At 33.0% G+C, this 22645-nt stretch overlaps 1 protein-coding gene across 5 annotated transcripts in view; it reads left to right on the top strand.

Moving 5' to 3' along the window:
* LOC149795039 (ciliary-associated calcium-binding coiled-coil protein 1-like) overlaps positions 1–22645 on the top strand; it is a 61675-nt gene extending 39030 nt beyond the window's left edge. For 3 of the 5 annotated variants that reach the window (XM_089964715.1, XM_089964714.1, XM_089964716.1), the window contains exons 3-10: positions 3082–3179; positions 4010–4179; positions 8156–8297; positions 10128–10200; positions 11661–11780; positions 14272–14373; positions 20364–20501; positions 21361–22645. In XM_089964715.1, coding sequence (XP_089820841.1) covers positions 3082–3179; positions 4010–4179; positions 8156–8297; positions 10128–10200; positions 11661–11780; positions 14272–14373; positions 20364–20501; positions 21361–21444 — 927 coding nt within the window. In that variant the 3' untranslated portion in view covers positions 21445–22645. Of the gene's footprint in view, positions 1–1259; positions 1473–3081; positions 3180–4009; positions 4180–8155; positions 8298–10127; positions 10201–11660; positions 11781–14271; positions 14374–20363; positions 20502–21360 lie in introns of those variants that run through there. The other 2 variants (XM_089964713.1, XM_089964717.1) reach the window with 2 other exon arrangements.

The following is a 22645-nucleotide window of genomic DNA, read 5'->3' as shown; positions in this document are numbered from 1 at the left end:
AAAAAGCTCCATACATTTTAAATATGTGAAACATATTTTTTATATGTAAAATAAAGATTTATTGACTTGTGAAATTCGTTTTCCCATAATTGTGCATAAGTCTTTTTCCTATGTTGAATAAAGTACTTATTTCACATATGTATGCTTTTTCTCACATATATGATACAGATGTTCAAAAAATTAAAAACGAATTCTATATATTTTATATATAGTATTTATGTCTGTGTGACATTCATTTTACAAAATATGAAATAAATGATTACCAACACAAAGGAAGTTTAATATAGTCGAACTATATTTTTATTTCACATATGTAAAAAAAAAAAAAAAAAATTATGATAAAAAAGATTGCTATGCAATTTCCCCGTTTTCTTCTACTTCTATTTATCTAATGGTGACGGCACTTAACGTCCAGTGGGACCTGCACATAGCGAATCAAAACTAAAATTTGTACAAATTATATGTCGGGCTTGATTGTTCCACTTGGACCTTACGTCTTTTAAATCTTTAATTGTTTGAGGAAAATGTACATCTTTATTATTATTGTTTGAGGAAAATGTACATCTTTATTATCTGCATTAAAGTCGACCACTCTTGTTTATACAATTTGTAAATAAATTATCTCAATCAAAATCTGTGAATTGCAAACTTAAATTGGAATCCCGAGTAAAAACCATCTCCCTGCAAAGAATCGGAACTCGTGGGTTTTCAACTCTTTTTACAATCATTATTCCAAAGCTGTCCCGATTATCCTGCACAAGACGATTTGACATACTTCAAAATTTTGGTGTTTTTCAAAACTGAATACTTCTATTTAGGCACTGTGGGATTATGAACTAAATCCAAGATTTACTTATCTCTGAAACTGACAATGTGCAAAACTACGCACCCTTGTAACTTAGAAACGGCAGATTTGACAACCAAAGTTTTCCAGTACAGCACGGGCTATTTTATATTTTCCATAAAGACATGTTAACACCTTTTATACGGATAGTTTTTCTTTGATAAATTTCGATCAAGACATATATTAGGTTCACCTTAGCGGGTAATGAAAATACGTAATGAGACCAAGAGTTTTGAACTATTCTGTTACTCTTAACAGACATATTTGTCCTCCGAGTCGGTCAGCGTAGGGATATTATCCAAAATTGGATAGTAAATCGCCAGATTGCACATGCACTTTCTTGCGGCTACGGTGCAAAGTGGATGATTCGTAGCCTCGGCATTATTTCGGCTTTTAAGGTTGCGCACTGGATATTTGCTGGCTATTGGACCGAGATTAAAGATTACAAGAGTTACTGTCCCTAAGCAGGTGCTCTTTAAAGGAAAGTAAGGAAAGTGAACATAGCAACTATATCAACATGTCTGCCAAAAGCTCGTCTAAATTTTCTGGAAAATCTGGTAAAGCAACATCATCTGCGTCGTCAGCGAAGTCCGATAGCAGAGGAGGGAAAAAGAAAGTGACCTTAGAGGTGAAAATCACATGTAACTTAATATTGAATAGAGAGATATGCTTAGGATTTTCCGCTATATTGTGGTATATGTTTTCGCGCATTTTTACTTCCAGTTGATTTCTGATGATTTTATTTTTGTTCTATATTGCTGATATTTCACCTTAAGATTGGAATCTTCACAGTGTAAAGTAAGTCTTGTTAATAATTTTTAATTCATTTCCACCTCAAAATACCTAATGTGGGTGTGGTGACATAGAATAGATTCACTTCCAACTCAAAATCTGATGTAGGTCGGGGTGGGTGGGTGTATAGAATGGGAAATGATACGCCTCCCTACGTGATGTAAGAGGCGAAGGATCGAGGATGGAGATAACTTGTTGTGGGATGCATCCTGTGATATTGTCCCAATTGCAAAGGCCTTATTATCTCACTCTTTTTAAAAGGTTTTGTTCTATATGGTAAAAAAATAAAAGACAATTATATTATTTTACAATTCATTGCCGTTAATGGTTTTGCATTTCTTTGCTTTTATCTTTGTTTTGTATGCATTTTGGTTAATTCTGCAACATATTTTCTTTCTTTGTTTTGTTTCTTGTTTGATGTTTACTCTTGTTTTGACCGCTCTGGTGGCCTAGTAGTTCAAGCATCCGCCTTGGATGCAGCAGGTCGTGGGTTCAATCCCCGGCCGAGTCATACCAAAGACTTACAAAAATGGTACTAACAGCTGCCTCACTTGGTGCTCAGCAGTAAGAGGTTAGTGTTAGGACTGGTCGGCCTGGTGTCAGGATAATGTGACTGGGTGGGACATCATGCTACATGTCTGTGGCATGATGCCTCAGTGCTAGACATCACTATAAACTGCCACATTGCAGACATCGTAGCGATATGACAGAAAAATTGTTAAAGCTACGTTAAAAATCCAAAACCACATCACACACATCACTCTTGTTTTGAAATGGTTTGTCTTCCTGGTAATTCTGGCAACATATTTGACTTCACCACTTTTGATAACTAGCTTTTGCTTGGCACTTTGACCAGGATTGTGCTGTTGTGATATCAGATACCATGTATCCATACATGCATATGTTACACCTGAGAAAAAATATTTGCAGATGCACATGAACAACACCATATGATATTCAAGCAAGATACAGGGCTCCTGTTCTGAAGAGAATTTCACTTAGAAAAAAATAACTGAATTTGGATTATTTTTAAATATTAGTAACTCCATTGCTTTAGTAACTTTTTATTTAGCATTTTACAAAAGGCCCTTCAGTTTCAGTTGGATAGAAATGTTAATGTAGTTAAGCAAAATACAAATACTATTGTTTTGCTTGAAAAATTATTCAGTTTTTAAGAAGAATTTGTTTAATATGTGAACATGTATGTTCTTGATTAGTTCTGATTGAAGAACTATAAAGTATTTTGAGTGGTCAGTACTAATTTTGAGTGGTCAGTACTAACTATTGCATAATCTAGAACTGACCAGATGCAGATCTGTATGGAAATAACATTCACTCAAAATGCTATGCGAGAAAAAGAATGGAGTTGGCTAGATTTTAGAAGGGCTGTTTGGGTTGCAAGAAATATATGTTTTTGCTTGGCCTACTGTGATATTTCTTTGTAGGAGGATGAACAGGATGGACGAGAGGTCTTTGCATTTAAGATTCTATCAGAGAGTCTGTGTCAGGAGATCATGACACTTCAGGTGGAAGGGATGCAGTTGTAAGTAATCATGCTTTACATTTGAGCAACCACTAATGGTAAATTTGGTCCAGGTAATAGGTAGTGAGATGGTTTAAATGGTTAAATACATACATATAAGTTAAGAAAAGTGAAATCAAACATGGTTTGTTATAAGATATAAGAGGTTGTTATTTAGATATGAAAATTCTTTAGATGTTGAACTATACATGAAGTGCCTGTCAGTTTTAAGTTGAAATAAAGTGAAATTACCACAGAGTTTTTTTTTACCTGGACCCATGATGTATAGGAACAATGAATAACTCTTTTCTCAATCTCATTCACATTCTCACTAAAACAGCATTTCAGAAATATTACATCATCGTCAAAAACTGATATTAAATAAAATAATGTTTAACACCATTAACATTGGTCATATTATGCATTCAGACCATTTGTCTCTCAATTAATATGCTTGATATTTGTGTGAAATAAACTGCATTATATTCAGGAAAGTTTTTTCGCATTCAAATAGAATGTGAAAAATGTGAGTTTTTGCTTGAAGGTTGTTTTCTTACATGGTTGATTTGTATCCATTACCATTTCAAATATTTCTGTAGTCAAGAAAAACAATTATCTCAATACAGCAGAATTTAGGAAACTTGTTTCTATGCAGATATGGGCTCAAATTTTGCCTTAGAGTTTGGTTTTGAGTCTTTTAAAATCAGAGGCAACAGAAGTAATTTACACTGGGACTAAACAAATCGCTCAGGCAATGTCAAGCATTTGAATAAATTGAATCATCAGTTTTATAAATTATTATTTCACTTAAATATGCAGTTTGTCTTGATTTATACTGTTCTTTATTTCAGAAAACTGAAGGAGTTTTTTAAGATAGAAAATGATGACACAGATCTCAAGGATGCAGCTATCCTGGATTACTATACAGCAGCACTGTGGTGGGCCTCACAGCAAAACTACACAGCGCAACAAATTTCAGCCTTTTTTACTGTCATGTACACACTCCTAGAAAAAATTAAAGGTTTGTAGCATAACATTTGACTAAACGTTGTCATATGACATTAGGAGCATTAAAATTAGTACATCGTATTAATATTTACAATTTATGCATTGCTGTTTCACATGAGATATGATACGAACATATTATCCGCCATGTTGGATTTACATGTGAAGTTAAATGCAAATAATCTAATACCACAGTTTTTTTTTTCCCATGATAATTATGTATGTGAGCTATTTTTTAGTAATAAATACAATGTACCTATGTAACATCAGTTATTCAATCCAGTTTGTCATTTTTGGGCTGGACTCCATGGAACGTCTTTGTACAGCCTAATATTTCACAAAATGGACTTATTCTAATTATGGATATGATCTCTCAGAGTGGTCATTTAAATGGTGTTATGGTTTGAAAAAGTGTCTTTATTATATTACATGTACTCATATTTTAATCATTTCAGTTATATTAGTAATAACAGTTTGTCTTATTCACATTAAAATGTCTATCACATGTGTATATTATGCCATCTTATCATCAGTTATACCGCATTTGGACTTATTTCATATGACTTAAGTAGAGGAATGAGTTATTTAAAATAGTTAAATATTGGTTGGAGAAATCAGGTGACTAAAAGCATTGATTATGATGTTACATAATTGAATATAAAGAGTTTTTATTTTATTTTTTTAAAACTGTTTAGACTTTTAAGGTTAAAATTTTCTGGGAATATAAAAGTACTGAATAACAGCTTCCAGCCTTCCATTCTTTAATACAACCTATTACAACCAAGCCAGGCAATTTTTAATTTCCTGAGAGCTGCTATATGCCAAATGTACATACTGCATACATGTTTTTGCATGCATGCATACATATATGTAGTAATAAAATGACATACACACATATAGGCATATTACTCATATCCTGCTGTGTGTGTGACTACATGTACATACTTTACTTTGTTCTAAATAGTATGAAAAAAAAGTTACTGTTGATGGTATTTTTGTGTTTTTCACTTATCAGTCAGCTTACTCATATGCATTGTGTTTAGAACTGCCTTTCAAGTTCCCTGTCTCACTTGTTGGTGAATAACTCAGACAAATCATTATCATACCCTAAAAAATAACCCAGGCAAATTATTTTCACACCTAAATAACCCAGGCAAAAGATTATCATACCCTAAATAATAACCCAGGCCAAGGATTATTATACTTTAAATAATAACCCAGCAAAGGATTATCATATCTAAATAACCCAGGCAAAAGATTATCATACACTAAATAATAACCCAGGCAAAGGATTATTTTGCCCTAATAATAACTCAGGCAAATGATTATTATATCCTAAATAATAACCCAGGTAAAGGATTACCAAACCCTAAATAGTACCTCAGACAAATGATTATCATACTCTAAATAAAAACCCAGGTAAAAGGAATATCATACCTTCAATAATAACTCAGGCAAAGGATTATCATATACTAAATAATAACCCAGGCAAAAGGATTATCATATCCTAAATAATAACTCAGACAAATGATTATTGTACCCTAAATAATAACCCAGGCAAAGGATTATCATATTCCAAGGAATAACTCAGGCAAAGGATTATCATACTCTCAATAATAACTCAGGCAAAGGATTATCATACCTTCAATAATAACCCAGGCAAAAGATTATCATATTCCAAAGAATAACTCAGGCAAAGGATTATCATATTCCAAAGAATAACTCGGGCAAAGGATTATCATATTCCAAATATTAACTCAGGCAAAGGATTATCATACCCTCAATAATAACTCAGACAAATGATTATCATACCCTAAATAATAACCCAGGCAAAGGATTATCATATCCCAAGGAATAAGTCAGGCAAAGGATTATCATACTCTCAGTAATAGCTCAGGCAAAGGATTATCATATTCCAAATAATAACTTGGGCAAAGGATTATCATATTCCAAATAATAAATCAGGCAAAGGATATGATATTCCAAAGAATAACTCAGGAAAAGGATTATCATATTCCAAATAATAACTCAGGCAAAGGATTATCATACCCACAGTAATAACTCAGGCAAAGGATTATTGTACCCTCAATAATAACTCAGGCAAAGCATTATTATGCCCTAATAATAACTCAGGCAGATGATTATTATATCCTAAATAATAATTTAGCCAAAAGGATTATCATATTCCAAATAATAACTCAGGCAAAGGATTTATCATGCCCTAAATAATAACCTAGATAAAGGATTACCAAACCCTAAATAATAACTCAGGCAAAGGATTATCATACTCTAAATAATATTAACCCAGGCAAAGGATTATCACATCCTAAATAATAACCCAGGCAAAGGATTATCATATACTAAATAACAACCCAGGCAAAAGGATTATCATACCCTTGATAATAACTCGGGCAAAAGGATTATCATATCCTAAATAATAACTCAGACAAATGATTACCATACCTTCAATAATAACCCAGGCAAAGGATTATCATATTCCAAAGAATAACTCAGGCAAAGGATTATCATATTCTAAATAATAAATCAGGCAAAGGATTATCATATTCCAAATAATAACTCGGGCAAAGGATTATCATATTCCAAATAATAACTCGGGCAAAGGATTATCATGTTCCAAAGAATAACTCGGGCAAAGGATTATCATATTCCAAAGAATAACTTGGGCAAAGGATTATCATATTCCAAATAATAACTTGGGCAAAGGATTATCATATTCCAAATAATAACTCAGGCAAAGGATTATCATACCCTCAATAATAACTCAGGCAAAAGATTATTATACCCTAAATAATAACTAAAGCAAAGGATTTATCATAACCTCAATAATAACTCAGGCAAAGGATTATCATACCCTCAGGAATAACTCAGGCAAAGGATTCATTATTTAAAGAATATTAAGGATCCATTTATTTTCTTCAGTGAAGTGTCACATGTGGTTACACACTGGTGTCACATGTGGTTTCTAACTGAAGTGTCACACATGGTTACTATCAACCATTCCAACGTAAAAGCATGTATAAAGGATCTTGACAAAAGTCATGTTACCAGATTTCTAGTCAATCTAAATGACAGTTAAAACAACAGATTTGATTTCTTGCCAAGTCACTCATTACATGTTCTAAATAAGGTAAAAGAAATTTCATTTTCATATTCATTTGTCAGTTCTATTAAGTATAAAAGAAAATGAACCAGAACATGCTGTGTATTTAGCATTTTATTAATTTAAAATTGATAAATATAGACTTGTTTTCATTTCTCTGCAACTGGCATAAAACCAGGTACATTCTTACTGTATATTTACAATGACTAGAAAAACTACGCAGTATCTTATAAACTTGAAATGGGGCTTCTCATAGATTTTTTTGTTGTTAAATGCCCTTTTTTCTTAGCTCATGCAAATTACTCAACAAATTTCATAAATTTCAGTTGAATTAAACACTCATTAATATCCTCAGTTTCATACTTCTTTATTTTCTTTTTTAAATAACAAATTAACTTAAAGAAGGTTAATAGCACTAAGAGTCTAAAATAATGTTATTGGAAAAACTCCTGTCGGCAGACTCAAGCTGACCAAATGGTTCATTCATGGTTTTTACAAACTCAGATGAAGTATATGGACCAAGAGTAATAAATAAAGTATATGTTGCACACAGTTCAACTTATTTTATTTGTATTATGTTCTTATTTCATGTATTTACTAGACGGCCAATGGTGAGAAGAAGCAAATACAATTTGGAAAAATTTGCAATGATTTGTTCCCATTGTAGTTGGTTAATTAGTTAAAAGAATTGAACTTAATTAAATAAAACCTTGTTTATAAAATAATCTGAGCATAATTTAGCATCTGTGAGAGATAATTATTTGAATTAAATGCTTTCTGAATTTAAAATATTCCTGTTTTAACCACCTTTTTTTCCTGCTAGTTTTGCTTGTAGATGTTGTTCAGAAAACTTTATTGCTCTTTATTTCAGATAAAAATATGTCAATGGTAGAAAACTTAAGAGAATTTAAAAAGATGATGGTTGGAATAGGTCTAGATGATGTCAAAGATGGCAGTCTAGACTGTTTTAATGTGGCACAGGCTTCAAAAATATCTAACTATGCCTTCACAAGGTAGGTGTAAATGATAACTACATGTATGCCTTCACAAGGTAGGTGTACGTGATATCTAACTATGCTTTCACATGGTTGGTGTACATTATATCTAACTGTGCCTTCACAAGGTATATATGCATGATATCTAACTATGTCTTCACAAGGTAGGTGTACATGATATATATCCCTTCACAAGGTATATATACATGATATCTAACTATGTCTTCACAAGGTAGGTGTGCATGATATCTATGCCTTCACAAGGTATATATATATATATATATATATATATATATATATATATATATATATATATATATATATGATATCTAGCTATGCCATCACAAGATAGGTATACATGAAATCTATGCCCTCACAAGATAGGTATACATGATATCTAGCTATGCCCTCACAAGATAGGTATACATGAAATCTAACTATGCCCTCACAAGATAGGTATATATGATATCTAACTATGCCCTCACAAGATACATGTAGGTATTCATCTTCTTGTCATATCCGGATGTGGGAGGTCATGGGTTCGATCCCCGGCAGAGTCATACCAAAGACTTACAAAAATGGTACTAACAGCTGCCTTGCTTGGCGCTCAGCATCAAAAGCTTCGCGTTAGGACTGGCCGGCCTGCTGTCAGGATAATGTGACTGGGTGGGACATCATGCTACATGTCTGCGGCATGATGCCCCAGTGCTAGACATCACTATAAACTGCCACATATGACTGAAAAATTGTTAAAGCTACGTTAAAAATCCAAATCACATCACAACACATCTTGTCACATCATAATATTTATAGGAACATTTAACTCTAATACACAATGTACAAAATTTTACTAAACAGTAAAGTTACCAATACTGACATGATAAAATTCATATTCAAGACTTATTTACTGTTTTTACCAGATCTTTTCCCCATTTAAGTGTCATTCATTAACAAACGTGTCATTTTGTTTTAATAAGGTAATGAATACTATGAATAATTATTTATATTTTGAAGAAAGCAGGATGTTAATGGCAGATTTACTCTTTCACAGAAATTTAGATATTACTGTTTAGATATTACTGATAAAAATGATACTTGTAATGTTAAAGCAGCCATAACATTTTCTCATATTCTAAAATATAACTCTGTTACTGTCATTGTTGCAAGTGTAACGACTGTTCCGTCTGGGACCCAAGGAAGACACTTTTAACATGGAGTAGTCACCCAATGATCATAGATGCAAATCAGAATCTTGTATTATTTTAATATAAACTTTTTGATAATCACAGTACCTTAGCATATATTTTCTAGGGACCCCAGGTAGCTAAGTGGTCTAAAGTGTTCACCTTTACTAATCACTGCCATCTCACCTGTGTCCACGTGGGTTTGAGCCTCAGGCTTGGTAATGATGTAGGTATGAGAGAAAGCTTGACAGTAGTTTCCCACGAGTTTGGGATTCTTACTGGGGTTTTCTTGTGTTCTTCCTTCACCATTTATACTGGCCACCATGTATAGCCTACCTTGAACTGAGCATTGGTATTAAACCCAAGACAACAACAACACATTTTTTTTAACAAACACCCTTCCCTTGGAACTAAATATTTTAAAACTGGACAGCCCTTACTAGTTTCATGCAGAAATAAATATAAATGCATCAATGGCATCACAAGAAGGGTGTATATGACAACATTTTATGACAGTTCATTGAAGTTTACTAAATCCATCAGCTTGACAATTAACCAGTCAGAAAGGTTTTACAGATTGGTTGCAACTATTTATCCTAGTGCTTTCATGTAATGTTTGAATAGAATGATAACCACTCATGTAAACATGTACATTTCTTTTCAGCCTTTTCCAACATTACAAGCTGTACCAGTATATGTTCACCAAAACACAAGCTGAAGAGATAATTGGAACAGATGTAAGATTGGTTTCATTGTTTAAAGGTTAATTTTGATTCAGTTAATCAATGCTATACTAATTGAAGTAAGTCATCATTATCATTAAGCATTATTAAATTTTCATTATTGCCATTAAGGTCCTTGTTGGTTTGGCTGGTAGAATGGATATCAGGAACAATCATATCACCATTAAGGTTCTCATTGGTGTGGCTTGTAGAATGGATGTCAGGAACAATCTTATCACCAGTAAGGTCGTCATCAGTGGAGCTGGTAGAATGGATAGTAAGAACAATCTTATCACCATTAAGGTCCTCGTTGGTTTGGCTTGTAGAATGGATATCAGGAACAAATCATATCACCATTATGGTCTTCATTGGTGTGGCTTGTAGAATGGATAGTAAGAACAATCTTATCACCATTAAGGTATTCATTGGTGTGGCTGGTAGAATGGATATCAGGAACAAATCATATTACCATTATGATCCTCATTAATGGAGCTGGTAGAATGAATATTAGGAATAATCCTGTCACCATTAAGGTCCTCTTTAGTGGAGCTGTAGAATATTAGAACAACCTCATCACCATTATGGTCCTCATTAGTGGAGCTGTAGAATATTAGAACAACTTCATCACCATTATGGTCCTCATTAGTGGAGCTGTAGAATATTAGAACAACCTCATCACCATTATGGTCCTCATTAGTGGAGCTGTAGAATATTAGAACAACCTCATCACCATTATGGTCCTCATTAGTGGAGCTGGTAGAACTAATATTAGGAAAAATCTATTCACCATTAAGGTCGTCATTAGTAGAGCTGGTATAATGGATATTAGGAATAATCTCTTTACCATTAAGGTTCTCATTAGTGGAGCTGGTAGTGCAGACATTAGTAACAACCTTATCATAATTAAGGTCCTCATTAGTAGATATGGTAGAATGGATATTAGAAACAATCTAATCATCATTAAGGCCCTCATTAGTGGAGCTGGTATAATGTATATTAGAAACAGTCTTATCACATTAGGTCCTCATTAGTGGAGCTGGTAGAATGGATATTAGAAATATTGTTATTGCATTGAGATCCTCAAATCCTCACACATAAGTCTGGTGTACATGTTCTAACACGTGTTTAAACATTTTTGTCAGAAGATAAGTGAAAATGATATTATGTATGGCGCTACATATCAAAGGCAGTCCATAAACTAAAATGACATCAATATTTCATAAGTCTGTACTGGATTTTATTGCTGTAAATTTTGATATTTGAACAATCAAAGGATATCACATGACCATTCAAAGCATATCACATGAACAATCAAAGCATGTCACATGATTATTCAAAGCGCATCACATGTGCAGCTGTGTTGTAATATCAATTTGTTATCTACTGAAATATGTTGAGTGTGCAATTTCAATATTAAATATATACATATTCGTTTTGGAATGCTTAAATCCAACAGTTTAGACTCTTTTGAATAGCTTCAAATTGAGGTTGCAAAAGCAGCAGAAGTTCCATTCCCCCCTCCGCTGGATGAGGGAGTCGCAGAGGAAATCTACAACTTTTACATAGCTACTCCTCCTCCCACTCCAACACCAGAGGTATGTATGGATATGAATGCTTTGCATAACACATAACTCCTTAAGATTATCAAGTTGTATTGTCTGGATTTCCAAGATACACAATGATACAGTCTAAAGACAATGATAAAGTCTTAAGATATGCAATGATATAATCTAAAGATATGTAACAATCTAAAGACAATCATGATACATTCTAAAGATACACATTGATACAATCTACAATTCACAATGATACAATCTGTAAGGTCTGACAGTTTTCTTATCATTGTGTCCTATTTTCTTTGATTATAACGCAAAGTAAAATAAAACACAATAATACTTTTTTGTTGCAAGTGTTGACCAAAGTAATTCTCAACCAAAATTTAAAAATATCTTGCAGATTATGCAGGTCAGTTGATATATTTAGCTTAATTTGACTTGTACAGTGAAAATACTGATTGCATACAAGTACAGTTTATATGTTTACCTCAGTTTGGCTTGTACAGTGAAGATAAATATTTGTACAGTTCCCTCTCATTAATGTTGATTATGTATTTCTGCTATTGCATTTATACCAGACAGTATAAGGCTAATTGTGGCAGCGTCAAAAAAAAACACACAAAAAAACTTGGGCTTCATTTTTTTTAATTTCCAGAGGTAAATCCATCCCAATTATTATCGGTTTTTGTAATTTGTACATGGGTAATGCAATTACAACCCTTGCCTGTTTCTGTCATTTGTACATAGGGTAAAATCCTCTCAACCGTACCATTGCTTTTCTAATTGGTACACAGAAGTAAAGCCCATATAATCCTTATCGTTGTTTTTTATTTTGTAAACTGGGGTAAAGCCCTTCCAGCATATAACTATGTTTTTGTAATTGGTACAGGGATAAATCCCTCCGACCCGTACCATTGTTTTTGTAATCTGTACACAAGAGTAAAGTCCTCCTAGCCCGTACCATTGTTTTTGTAATCTGTACACAAGAGTAAAGCCCTCCTAGCCCTTAACATTGCTTTATTGCTTTTGTAATATGTATACAGAGGTAAAGCCTTTCCAATCCTTGCCTTTTTTTTGTTATTGCATAGGGGTTATACCCTCCCATCTTTTATGATTGTTTCATGGAAATAGCTGTTATACAATGATTACAAATGATTCAAAATTCTACCTGTTTATTTCACACCATATGGTCATGATCCTGTGGCTCAAGCTGGGATGGTTTTTAATGGATAGGACTAGATTGTAATTTGATTGATGAAAGTTCTGTAGTTGTCATACATTTATGTTATAATGACAGATCATTATTGGAGTATTTACATAGTCTTCACATTTGTATACATTTAGTCTTTCTGTATGGATCCCCCCATTTACATGCATCATGATCCATGAATGCTTAATCCCTTAACATGTAAAAATTGACATGTAAAAATTAGAGTGCATTTGCCTATACAGAGTTAATAATAGCCATATTTCATTGATCTGATGAAAATACTATAGTTAATCACCCTCAACATGAAGTATACATTATTTGCTCAGAACAAGCCATTTTCTTTTTATTTTATGCTCAAACATATTGCTAGCTAAAATGTTTAACAGACTGAATTATTGTTTTTGTATGGTAATGTCTTCTGTTTGCCATTTATTTTATGTTGTGTTATGTGTACAGAAAATATGAGTAGTGAAATAATTATCTTTCCTAATTCAAGGTATAAAGGAAAGAACATTTTAAAAAAATACAAAATAAAATTAGTGTTGATTGGCTCAGTACTTCTGCATGACAGGTTGCTGTGATTACCATTAGACTAAACAATTAACAACATGAGGGGTGAAATTTTTTGGTTATAATCTTAACAATATCACAGAGCCCCAGACCCATGTTAATTATGGATCTAATGGAGGTATGATCTGAGATGAGAAGGCAGCGTCACTAGGACTGGGGGTAGAAGAGATTGAGGTATAAGAGAGATAAGATTTAGTTAGATGTGAAAGATAGATGTGCAATATGTATGGATGTGTAATAGCAAAATAATGGAATAAAAATATACTTGTTGATTTCCTGATACCACTGAGAACAGTGTGCATGAGAAATAAGGCCTTCTCAATGTCAGTGTTTTTTGTCTAAAATGAAAAATTTTAACCGACAATTCACTCCAGTGAATTATCAAAGAATTTTCTCTTGGAAAATGCAATAATTTATGAACTAGCATAAAAAATTTCTTCCTCCATAAACAATTAAAGCATCAAAATAATCCATTATTTAGTATTATGTACATTTATCTACTTATTATAAGTAAAACAGATTGTACATGTATAATTCACAGGAGAACAGTAACTTATTGTGTTAGTAAAATAATCGATACATGTATATCATCCACAAGTGTACAGTAGCTAATGTTAGCAAAATAATTTGTACATGTATCATCCAAACGTGTACAGTAACCTATATTAGCATTTGTCATCAGTGAGTCTAGAATTTTAGTCAATTTTATATCATTGCAATATTTGTACATGTAATCAGTCTGACTTTCAGCATGTTGAAAAAATATTGGAGACTACTGTCGAATCATCCACGTCTCCTCGAATCTCTCCAAGCACAATTTCAACTCCCAAGCACACTTCCCCCACCCCAAAGGTGTGGTAAGATTGAAACTTGTCAGAGTAAAAAAAATTCTTCTAGTAAAGGGTACTAATAACAGTCTAGCTGACTAACTCTAGTCTGTATCTACACTGAAGTGTCCACACTTGCATATTATCATTCTTCCTCAAAAACTTGTTAGTCATGCACTCGTTCCAAAAGCTTTACAGTATATAGGTTGTTCCCTTATGATAAACCAGTTTCAAAATTACACTGTTTTAGATTGATTCTTTAACATTAGTTATGTTATTAGCTTAGAGTGTTGCAAAGGTAGCTTTTATTCGGATTCATTCCCGACTGAGTCGCCCTAAAAATATTTTGTGGTACAGGAGATCCAGTAAAAAGTGCGCGTCCATTTTGCTATATGCTTAATCTTTTTCATATATGATTTCAATCTCTAATCTGTATACAACATGCTTACAATGCTTTTTGGGGCTCTGGTCCAGAATGCCCACTGTTGTAGATCACTGCCATCTTATCTCTGTCTGCGTGGGTTCAGGTCTCGGGCTCAGCCAATGTAGGTATGTGAGAAACTTTGCCAGTAGCTTCCCATGGGTCGGTGTTTCTTAGCAGGGTTTTCTTATGTTCAGGGTTCTCCCTCCACCAGTTATACTGGCTGCCATGTATAGCCTATCATGTGCTGAAAAATGGTGTTTAACCCACAGCAACAAAGCTGTTCATGGGAGTCACAGAGTATGTGTGTGTGATTTTGATTTTTAACATAGCTTTAAACTTTTTTATATCGCTATGATGTCTGCTGTGTGGCAGTTTATAGTGATGTCTAGCACTGGGACATCATGCCGAAGACATGTAGCATCATGTCCCACCCAGTCACATTATCCTGACACCAGGCCGACCAGTCCTATCACTAACCTCTTATTGCTAAGTGCCAAGTGAGGCAGCTGTTAGTACCATTTTTACAAGTCTTTGGTATGACTCTGTTGGGGTTCAAACCCACAACCTCCCATATCTTAGGCAGATGCTCAAACCGTTAAGGCCACGGGAGCGGTCTAATTGCCTTGTAACAAGTAATGTGTTGTAATGAAAGGCCCTGTTGTGTGCAAGTGCTGTATCTCTAATAAACCAATATTTTTTTCCATTATCATCACCATAACCATGAAATTACTATCATTTTGTAAGTAAGTAATGTCTTCATTACCATCATTTGCAAGTGGAGTACTATACACATTACCATCATTTGCAAGTGGAGTACTATTACACATTACCATCATTTGCAAAATGAGCACTATACACATTACTGACATTTGCAAGTTGAGTACTATATCCATTACTGTCTCTTGTAGATGTAGTACCATACCCATTACTGTCTTTTGCAAGTGTAGTACTATACACATTACTGTCATATGCAAGTGTAGTACTATACACATTACTGTCATATGCAAGTGTAGTACTATACACATTACTGTCATATGCAAGTGTAGTACTATACACATTACTGTCATATGCAAGTGTAGTATACACATTACTGTCATATGCAAGTGTACTTACACATTACTGTCATATGCAAGTGTAGTACTATACACATTACTGTCATATGCAAGTGTACTATACACATTACTGTCATATGCAAGTGTACTATACACATTACTGTCATATGCAAGTGTAGTACTATACACATTACTGTCATATGCAAGTGTACTATACACATTACTGTCATATGCAAGTGTACTATACACATTACTGTCATATGCAAGTGTACTATACACATTACTGTCATATGCAAGTGTAGTACTATACACATTACTGTCATATGCAAGTGTACTATACACATTTCTGTCATATGCAAGTGTAGTACTATACACATTACTGTCATATGCAAGTGTACTATACACATTACTGTCATATGCAAGTGTACTATACACATTACTGTCATATGCAAGTGTAGTACTATACACATTACTGTCATATGCAAGTGTACTATACACATTAGTCATATGCAAGTGTACTATACACATTACTGTCATATGCAAGTGTACTATACACATTACTATCATATGCAAGTGTAGTATACACATAACTGTCATATGCAAGTGTACTATACACATTACTGTCATACGCAAGTGTACTATACACATTACTGTCATATGCAAGTGTACTATACACATTACTGTCATATGCAAGTGTACTATACACATTACTGTCATATGCAAGTGTAGTACTATACACATTACTGTCATATGCAAGTGTACTATACAAATTTCTGTCATATGCAAGTGTACTATACACATTACTGTCATATGCAAGTGTACTATACACATTACTGTCATATGCAAGTGTACTATACACATTACTATCATATGCAAGTGTAGTATACACATTACTGTCATATGCAAGTGTACTATACACATTACTATCATATGCAAGTGTAGTATACACATTACTGTCATATGCAAGTGTACTATAGACATTACTGTCATATGCAAGTGTAGTACTATACACATTACTATCATATGCAAGTGTAGTACTATACACATTACTATCATATGCAAGTGTAGTACTATACACATTACTATCATATGCAAGTGTACTATACACATTACTATCATATGCAAGTGTAGTATACACATTACTGTCATATGCAAGTGTACTATACACATTACTGTCATATGCAAGTGTAGTACTATACACATTACTATCATATGCAAGTGTAGTACTATACACATTACTATCATATGCAAGTGTAGTACTATACACATTACTATCATATGCAAGTGTAGTACTATACACATTACTATCATATGCAAGTGTAGTACTATACACATTACTGTCATATGCAAGTGTAGTACTATACACATTACTATCATATGCAAGTGTAGTATACACATTACTGTCATATGCAAGTGTACTATACACATTACTGTCATATGCAAGTGTAGTACTATACACATTACTATCATATGTAAGTGTACTATACACATTACTGTCATATGCAAGTGTACTATACACATTACTGTCATATGCAAGTGTAGTACTATACACATTACTGTCATATGCAAGTGTACTATACACATTACTGTCATATGCAAGTGTACTATACACATTACTGTCATATGCAAGTGTAGTACTATACACATTACTGTCATATGCAAGTGTACTATACACATTACTGTCATATGCAAGTGTAGTACTATACACATTACTGTCATATGCAAGTGTACTATACACATTTCTGTCATATGCAAGTGCAGTACTATACACATTACCGTCATATGGAAGTGTAGTACAGAGTACAGTAATAATCTCATTACCATGGTGACTAATTTTTATTTCACCTTTTATTTAGCAATTATTTGATTACAGGTAAAATAATTGTAGATGATAACTTTATTAGGGATTTACAATGTCAGACTTTCAATTAGAGGGCAGAAAATATTTACAATTTTTATGGATTGATCATGTATTGAAAATTATTTATTTTGTGTAATTCTCACATGTAAAAAGTATTTATTGTTTTCTTCACATGTAAAATTACAAGATTTTCCAAAGGAATATTGCCCAGAAACTTGTATGCTATGATTATCACACATAATAGATAAACATATTTGCCATCCTACCTTCATAACATTGAGCTCAAGGCTCAAAGATCTACTGCAGCTTTGAAAAAGAAAAAAGCAAAATAAAATGAAAACATCATTAATTGAATGGAAATCATCTCTCTAAAAGCAAGAAATAATCAAGAAAAGAAAAGCTTACAATTTTCTCTGGGAACTAGCTTCTTACTTATGTTTTTTTTCTTATACTTTATAAACTTGCATTAGAAACCATTATAGTGACACAAGTATAGTAACACTTCTCTAGACATGCTTTCATTGTAGATAGGCCAGTACAGTCACATGAGTACAGTAACACTTCCTTAGACTTGCTTCGCTGTACGTAGGCCAGTACAGTCACACGAGTACAGTAACACTTCTCTAGAGTTGCTTTCATTGTAGATAGGCCAGTACAGTCACACGAGTACAGTAACACTTCCTTAGACTTGCTTCGCTGTACGTAGGCCATTACAGTCACATGAGTACAGTAACACTTCTGTTGATTTACCTTCACTGTATATTGACCATCCTATATACAGATTAAACCTCTTTACACTACCCATTGCTGAAAGACAGCCACAAATTTAGTCCAACAGTGAATGGTTTAGGATAGTTTTGCTGTGTATTCAGGGAAACATCATCAGGAACAAATGAATGAATGAAAAAATTAATAAACAAAATAATAAATTAATTACTTAATAAATACATCATCCTGCAGCCTCACCTTTTAGCCAAGAATTTGCATTTAAAAGAACATGAAGCTTAACAATTTAATTTCTGATAATAGTCTCGCTTTTTTCTTTCTCAGCTTCTGTTAGTTGAGCAATATTATTAATGGTGAAGGACATCTTTGTACTATTAGAAAGGTCAATGAGATAACACAGACCTATCTTCAGCTTTCATTTCAGTAATGCTCTTTGTAGACAGATACTCTTCAATTTCAGAAAACAGTTTGAGTATGCTGTTTTTACTACTTGGTAGGATTGTAGAGGTCTAGTTGTTAATCAGCTTACAGATTGACATTCATCAATCTAAAAAAATATTTACTGATAACTTAAGACATCATTAACACAGACCAGCCATGTAATAATTACAAAGCTATATGATAAAATATGCGAGTGTTTATGAGTCTGCAAGAATTTCATTAAATAGAATTAATAGTAATTACATTAACACAGACCAAGCAGTGATAATTTTAAAGCTGATAAAATACATGCGTGTTTAAAAGTCTACAAGAATTGCATTAAACGGAATTAACAGTAATTATGTCATAAACACAGACCAAGCAGTTGAAAATTACAGAGCTGATAAAATACATGATTGTTTACAAGTCTACAAGAATGTCATTAATTAGAATTAGCAATAATTACATCATAAACACAGACAAATCAGGTGATAATTATAGAGCTGATAAAATCCAGTGTTTATGAGTCTACCAGTACAAGAATTTTAGTAAATAGAATTAACAGTAATTACATCATAAACACAGACCAAGCAGGTGATAAAAATTACAGAGCTGATAAGATGCCATTGTTTATGAGACTACAAGAATTTCATTAAATATAATTACTAGTAACGGTAAAACCATAAATATTGGTACATGCCTGTGTATGGAATTAGGTCACCATCCAACCTTACTTGTGCAATACCTGGTCAGTTTAAGGGATATAATTTTGGATGACTAATCATGGTAGCTAGCTTGGTGTGTTGATTGTTATTTCCATTACATTAAATTTCAAATCTTGTTAGATAGGAAAGTATGGTGGATCAAAGTTCTTTAGTAATATACAGTACTGTAGGACATCCAGAAGTAAGTTATTTTTGGTGTATAGAATATTTTGTAGACATACTAAACTTTCCTTATTAATGAAATCCCTAGTACCATGCAGAGTAATTTTACATCAGTGTATGATGCAATCTCTAGTTTTATGTCAGTGTATGATGCCATCTCAAGTTTTACATTAGTGTATGATACCATCTCAAGTTTTATATCAGTGTATGATGCCAACTCAAGTTTGATACATTTATCAATCAGTGTATGACTTATATTTGACTAGCAGTGTACATTTAGAGGATTAAGATTTTGCTTTTTAAGATCAACTTTTCTTTACTCCAAGATATATATCTCTTTGTTTGTATATGTATCTGAATTGTCCACTACATACGTATGTGCATAAATATTTATCTTATTCTGAAGAGAGAAATTTTTACAAAAATTATTTGATGGTAGGAATATAAACACAAGCTGTGCTAACAGTGATGCATATTGGGAAATGGTAAGGGTCATATGATAGTCTTAAAAAATGAAGAAGCTGCAAGAAATAAATATTTCTCCTGCAAGTTATTAATTAAGTGTTACTAAGTTCTCAAAAATTAGGACTGGTTGGTCTTGCCCAGCTCATTATGCAAACTACATTGTTTGTTCAATCATTACAGCCAGTGGAGGAACCACCCGAGCCTTCAAAGGTACTGGATCAGTCTCTGGCAGAGTCTGAAATGCTTTCCAAACTTACTCCCCAGGATGTTAAGGAAGTTATTGAGAGTGTGGTCAAGGAGGTTTTGGAAGGACTGCAGGTAAATCTTCTATTTTTTGACATTTTTTTCTGATTTCAAGAGATGAATGAAGATGTACGAATGTGAAAGCATAAAGCATTCAAGCCTAGAACCTCAGACTTCCATATTAAATCATTTATAAAACAAAGGAGCACAATAATGCCCACTTGAAACAATAGTTCTTCTGTTGCATTTTGATAAATTCCATACCATTTAGGACAAGACCTAAGAAGTTTTCATTTGGTAGATCTTGAACACACACATGGCAGCATGTACATAACTCACTTGACATGTCAAAGCCTCTATGTCTCTTACGGAAACACTATTTAAGTTGTGAAGTTTTTGACCTTAGAACCTAACTATCTTCTCTAGTTTATTTAAATTCTATGAATGTAACCATCCATTGCAAGTGACTACTCAGTCAGTGGTCATGTTTGTGTTGCTGTGACCTAATTCACTAATATACATGTTATTTTATAAATGTGTTACAGTGAAAATTTCCTCTTCATGACAGGACATAGAACTGTTCTCATCTAGCTCTTGTTTTGTACTAGACTGTATACTTCTCAGTGTTTATATCACATCAAAGAAAGGATGCCTCTAATAATTAGGTCATGTGTTTATTTCACACCAATCAAAGGATATGTCTCTGATAATTAGGTCACTGAGACTCATTTGTAATTTCTACAAGCCAATTTTCTTATTTTAGAAATAAGGCCAATATTTATTCAAGTATTTTTTCTAAACTGTATGTTTAATGTAATTAAATAATTTTAAACATCAAAAATTTAGATTATTGATGGAATTTTGGCTACTACTGAAAATTTTCAGTGAGAATCAAGTCATTATATATTCTATTTTTTTATCATTGTCATTCCAGGGTGAAGTTGCTGCCAAACTGAGAGACAAGGAAAACCAAATTATTCAGCGGATAAACAAAATTCACAAAGTGGCAGAAGCATAATGTTAAAGTTAAACCAAAATGAACAATGAGAGCAATTTTTTTATATTTACAATGAAGGAAACATTATACAGAAATCAAGGAGTATTAAATACAAGGAACCATGCTGCATTTTCTGTGATAAAGTCAGATAAGTTTTCTATAATTTTTTTTGTAAGTGAACAGCTATGGAATCATGGCAATGGAATTGTAAAGGTATTTAAAATATTGATATCTCAGATTTAATGATAAGCTTCTTTGACTGTACATTTTATTTATAAGAAATAGATGAAGATTTGATATTTTCATATACTACACTTGAAATCAAGTTAGTTATTAAAGAAGGTATAACACTGGATCAGTTGGATGTACAAAAATGATTTGAAAGTAAGTAATATATCCCATATTTGGGTGCTTTATATGTATACACATGTATTTTGTAAATACAGAACTATAAATATAAGAAAATAATACCTCTTCCAGTTTGTGAAGCATTTTATCTGTTTTTAAGACTTTCTTAATTTTGTCTCATGATATAGAAATCAATGAAGTTTAAAATTTTTACTCATTCATGTCACGTTGAACTGTGGCCTTTTGACAGTTTTACTGTGAGATTTTTGCCATCTTCTAGTGATGCAAAAGCTGATGACAATACACTTATAAAAACAATTTAATTTTGTTGATGAATTGTTTTAAAGATTATTATCGGCATTTGATGTTGTTGTTGTTGGCTTTAATGCCATTTTTCAGCACACGATATGCTATACATGGCGGCCAGTATTAATGGTGGAGGAAGAACATGGGGACATCCCGGAAAGAACCACCGATCCACGAGAAGCTACTGGCAAGCTTTCTCACATACCCACATTGGCCAAATCGGAGACTCAAACCCACGCAGACAGAGGTGAGATGGCAGTAATCCGTAATGGAGAGTGCTTTTTTGTTTGAACAACTTAATAAATCAGAAATGCCTAAAGTTTTCTGATCTTACACAACCGTGAATTATTAAACATAACTGCTGCTAAAAATGTATTACTCTGTTTATTTGCATATCTGTTTCCTGATCAATAAAATACGATTGTTTTTATCATTTGTTTCTGCACTGAGGGAATGGACACGTGGTGCAAACTGTAAATATTAAAGATTTATTAATGAGTATGAAATCGTTATCTATTAAATTTCAAAGAATGAACACTAATGTCAAGAAATAAAGCTTTGCCACTGA

The sequence above is a fragment of the Sinohyriopsis cumingii genome, chromosome 7 (assembly GCF_028554795.1).
Source record: "Sinohyriopsis cumingii isolate HCF-2022 chromosome 7, ASM2855479v2, whole genome shotgun sequence".
NCBI classification, from domain to species: domain Eukaryota; kingdom Metazoa; phylum Mollusca; class Bivalvia; order Unionida; family Unionidae; genus Sinohyriopsis; species Sinohyriopsis cumingii.
Note: the sequence above shows the minus strand (reverse complement) of the source record. Positions and strands in the feature narration are given on the sequence as shown.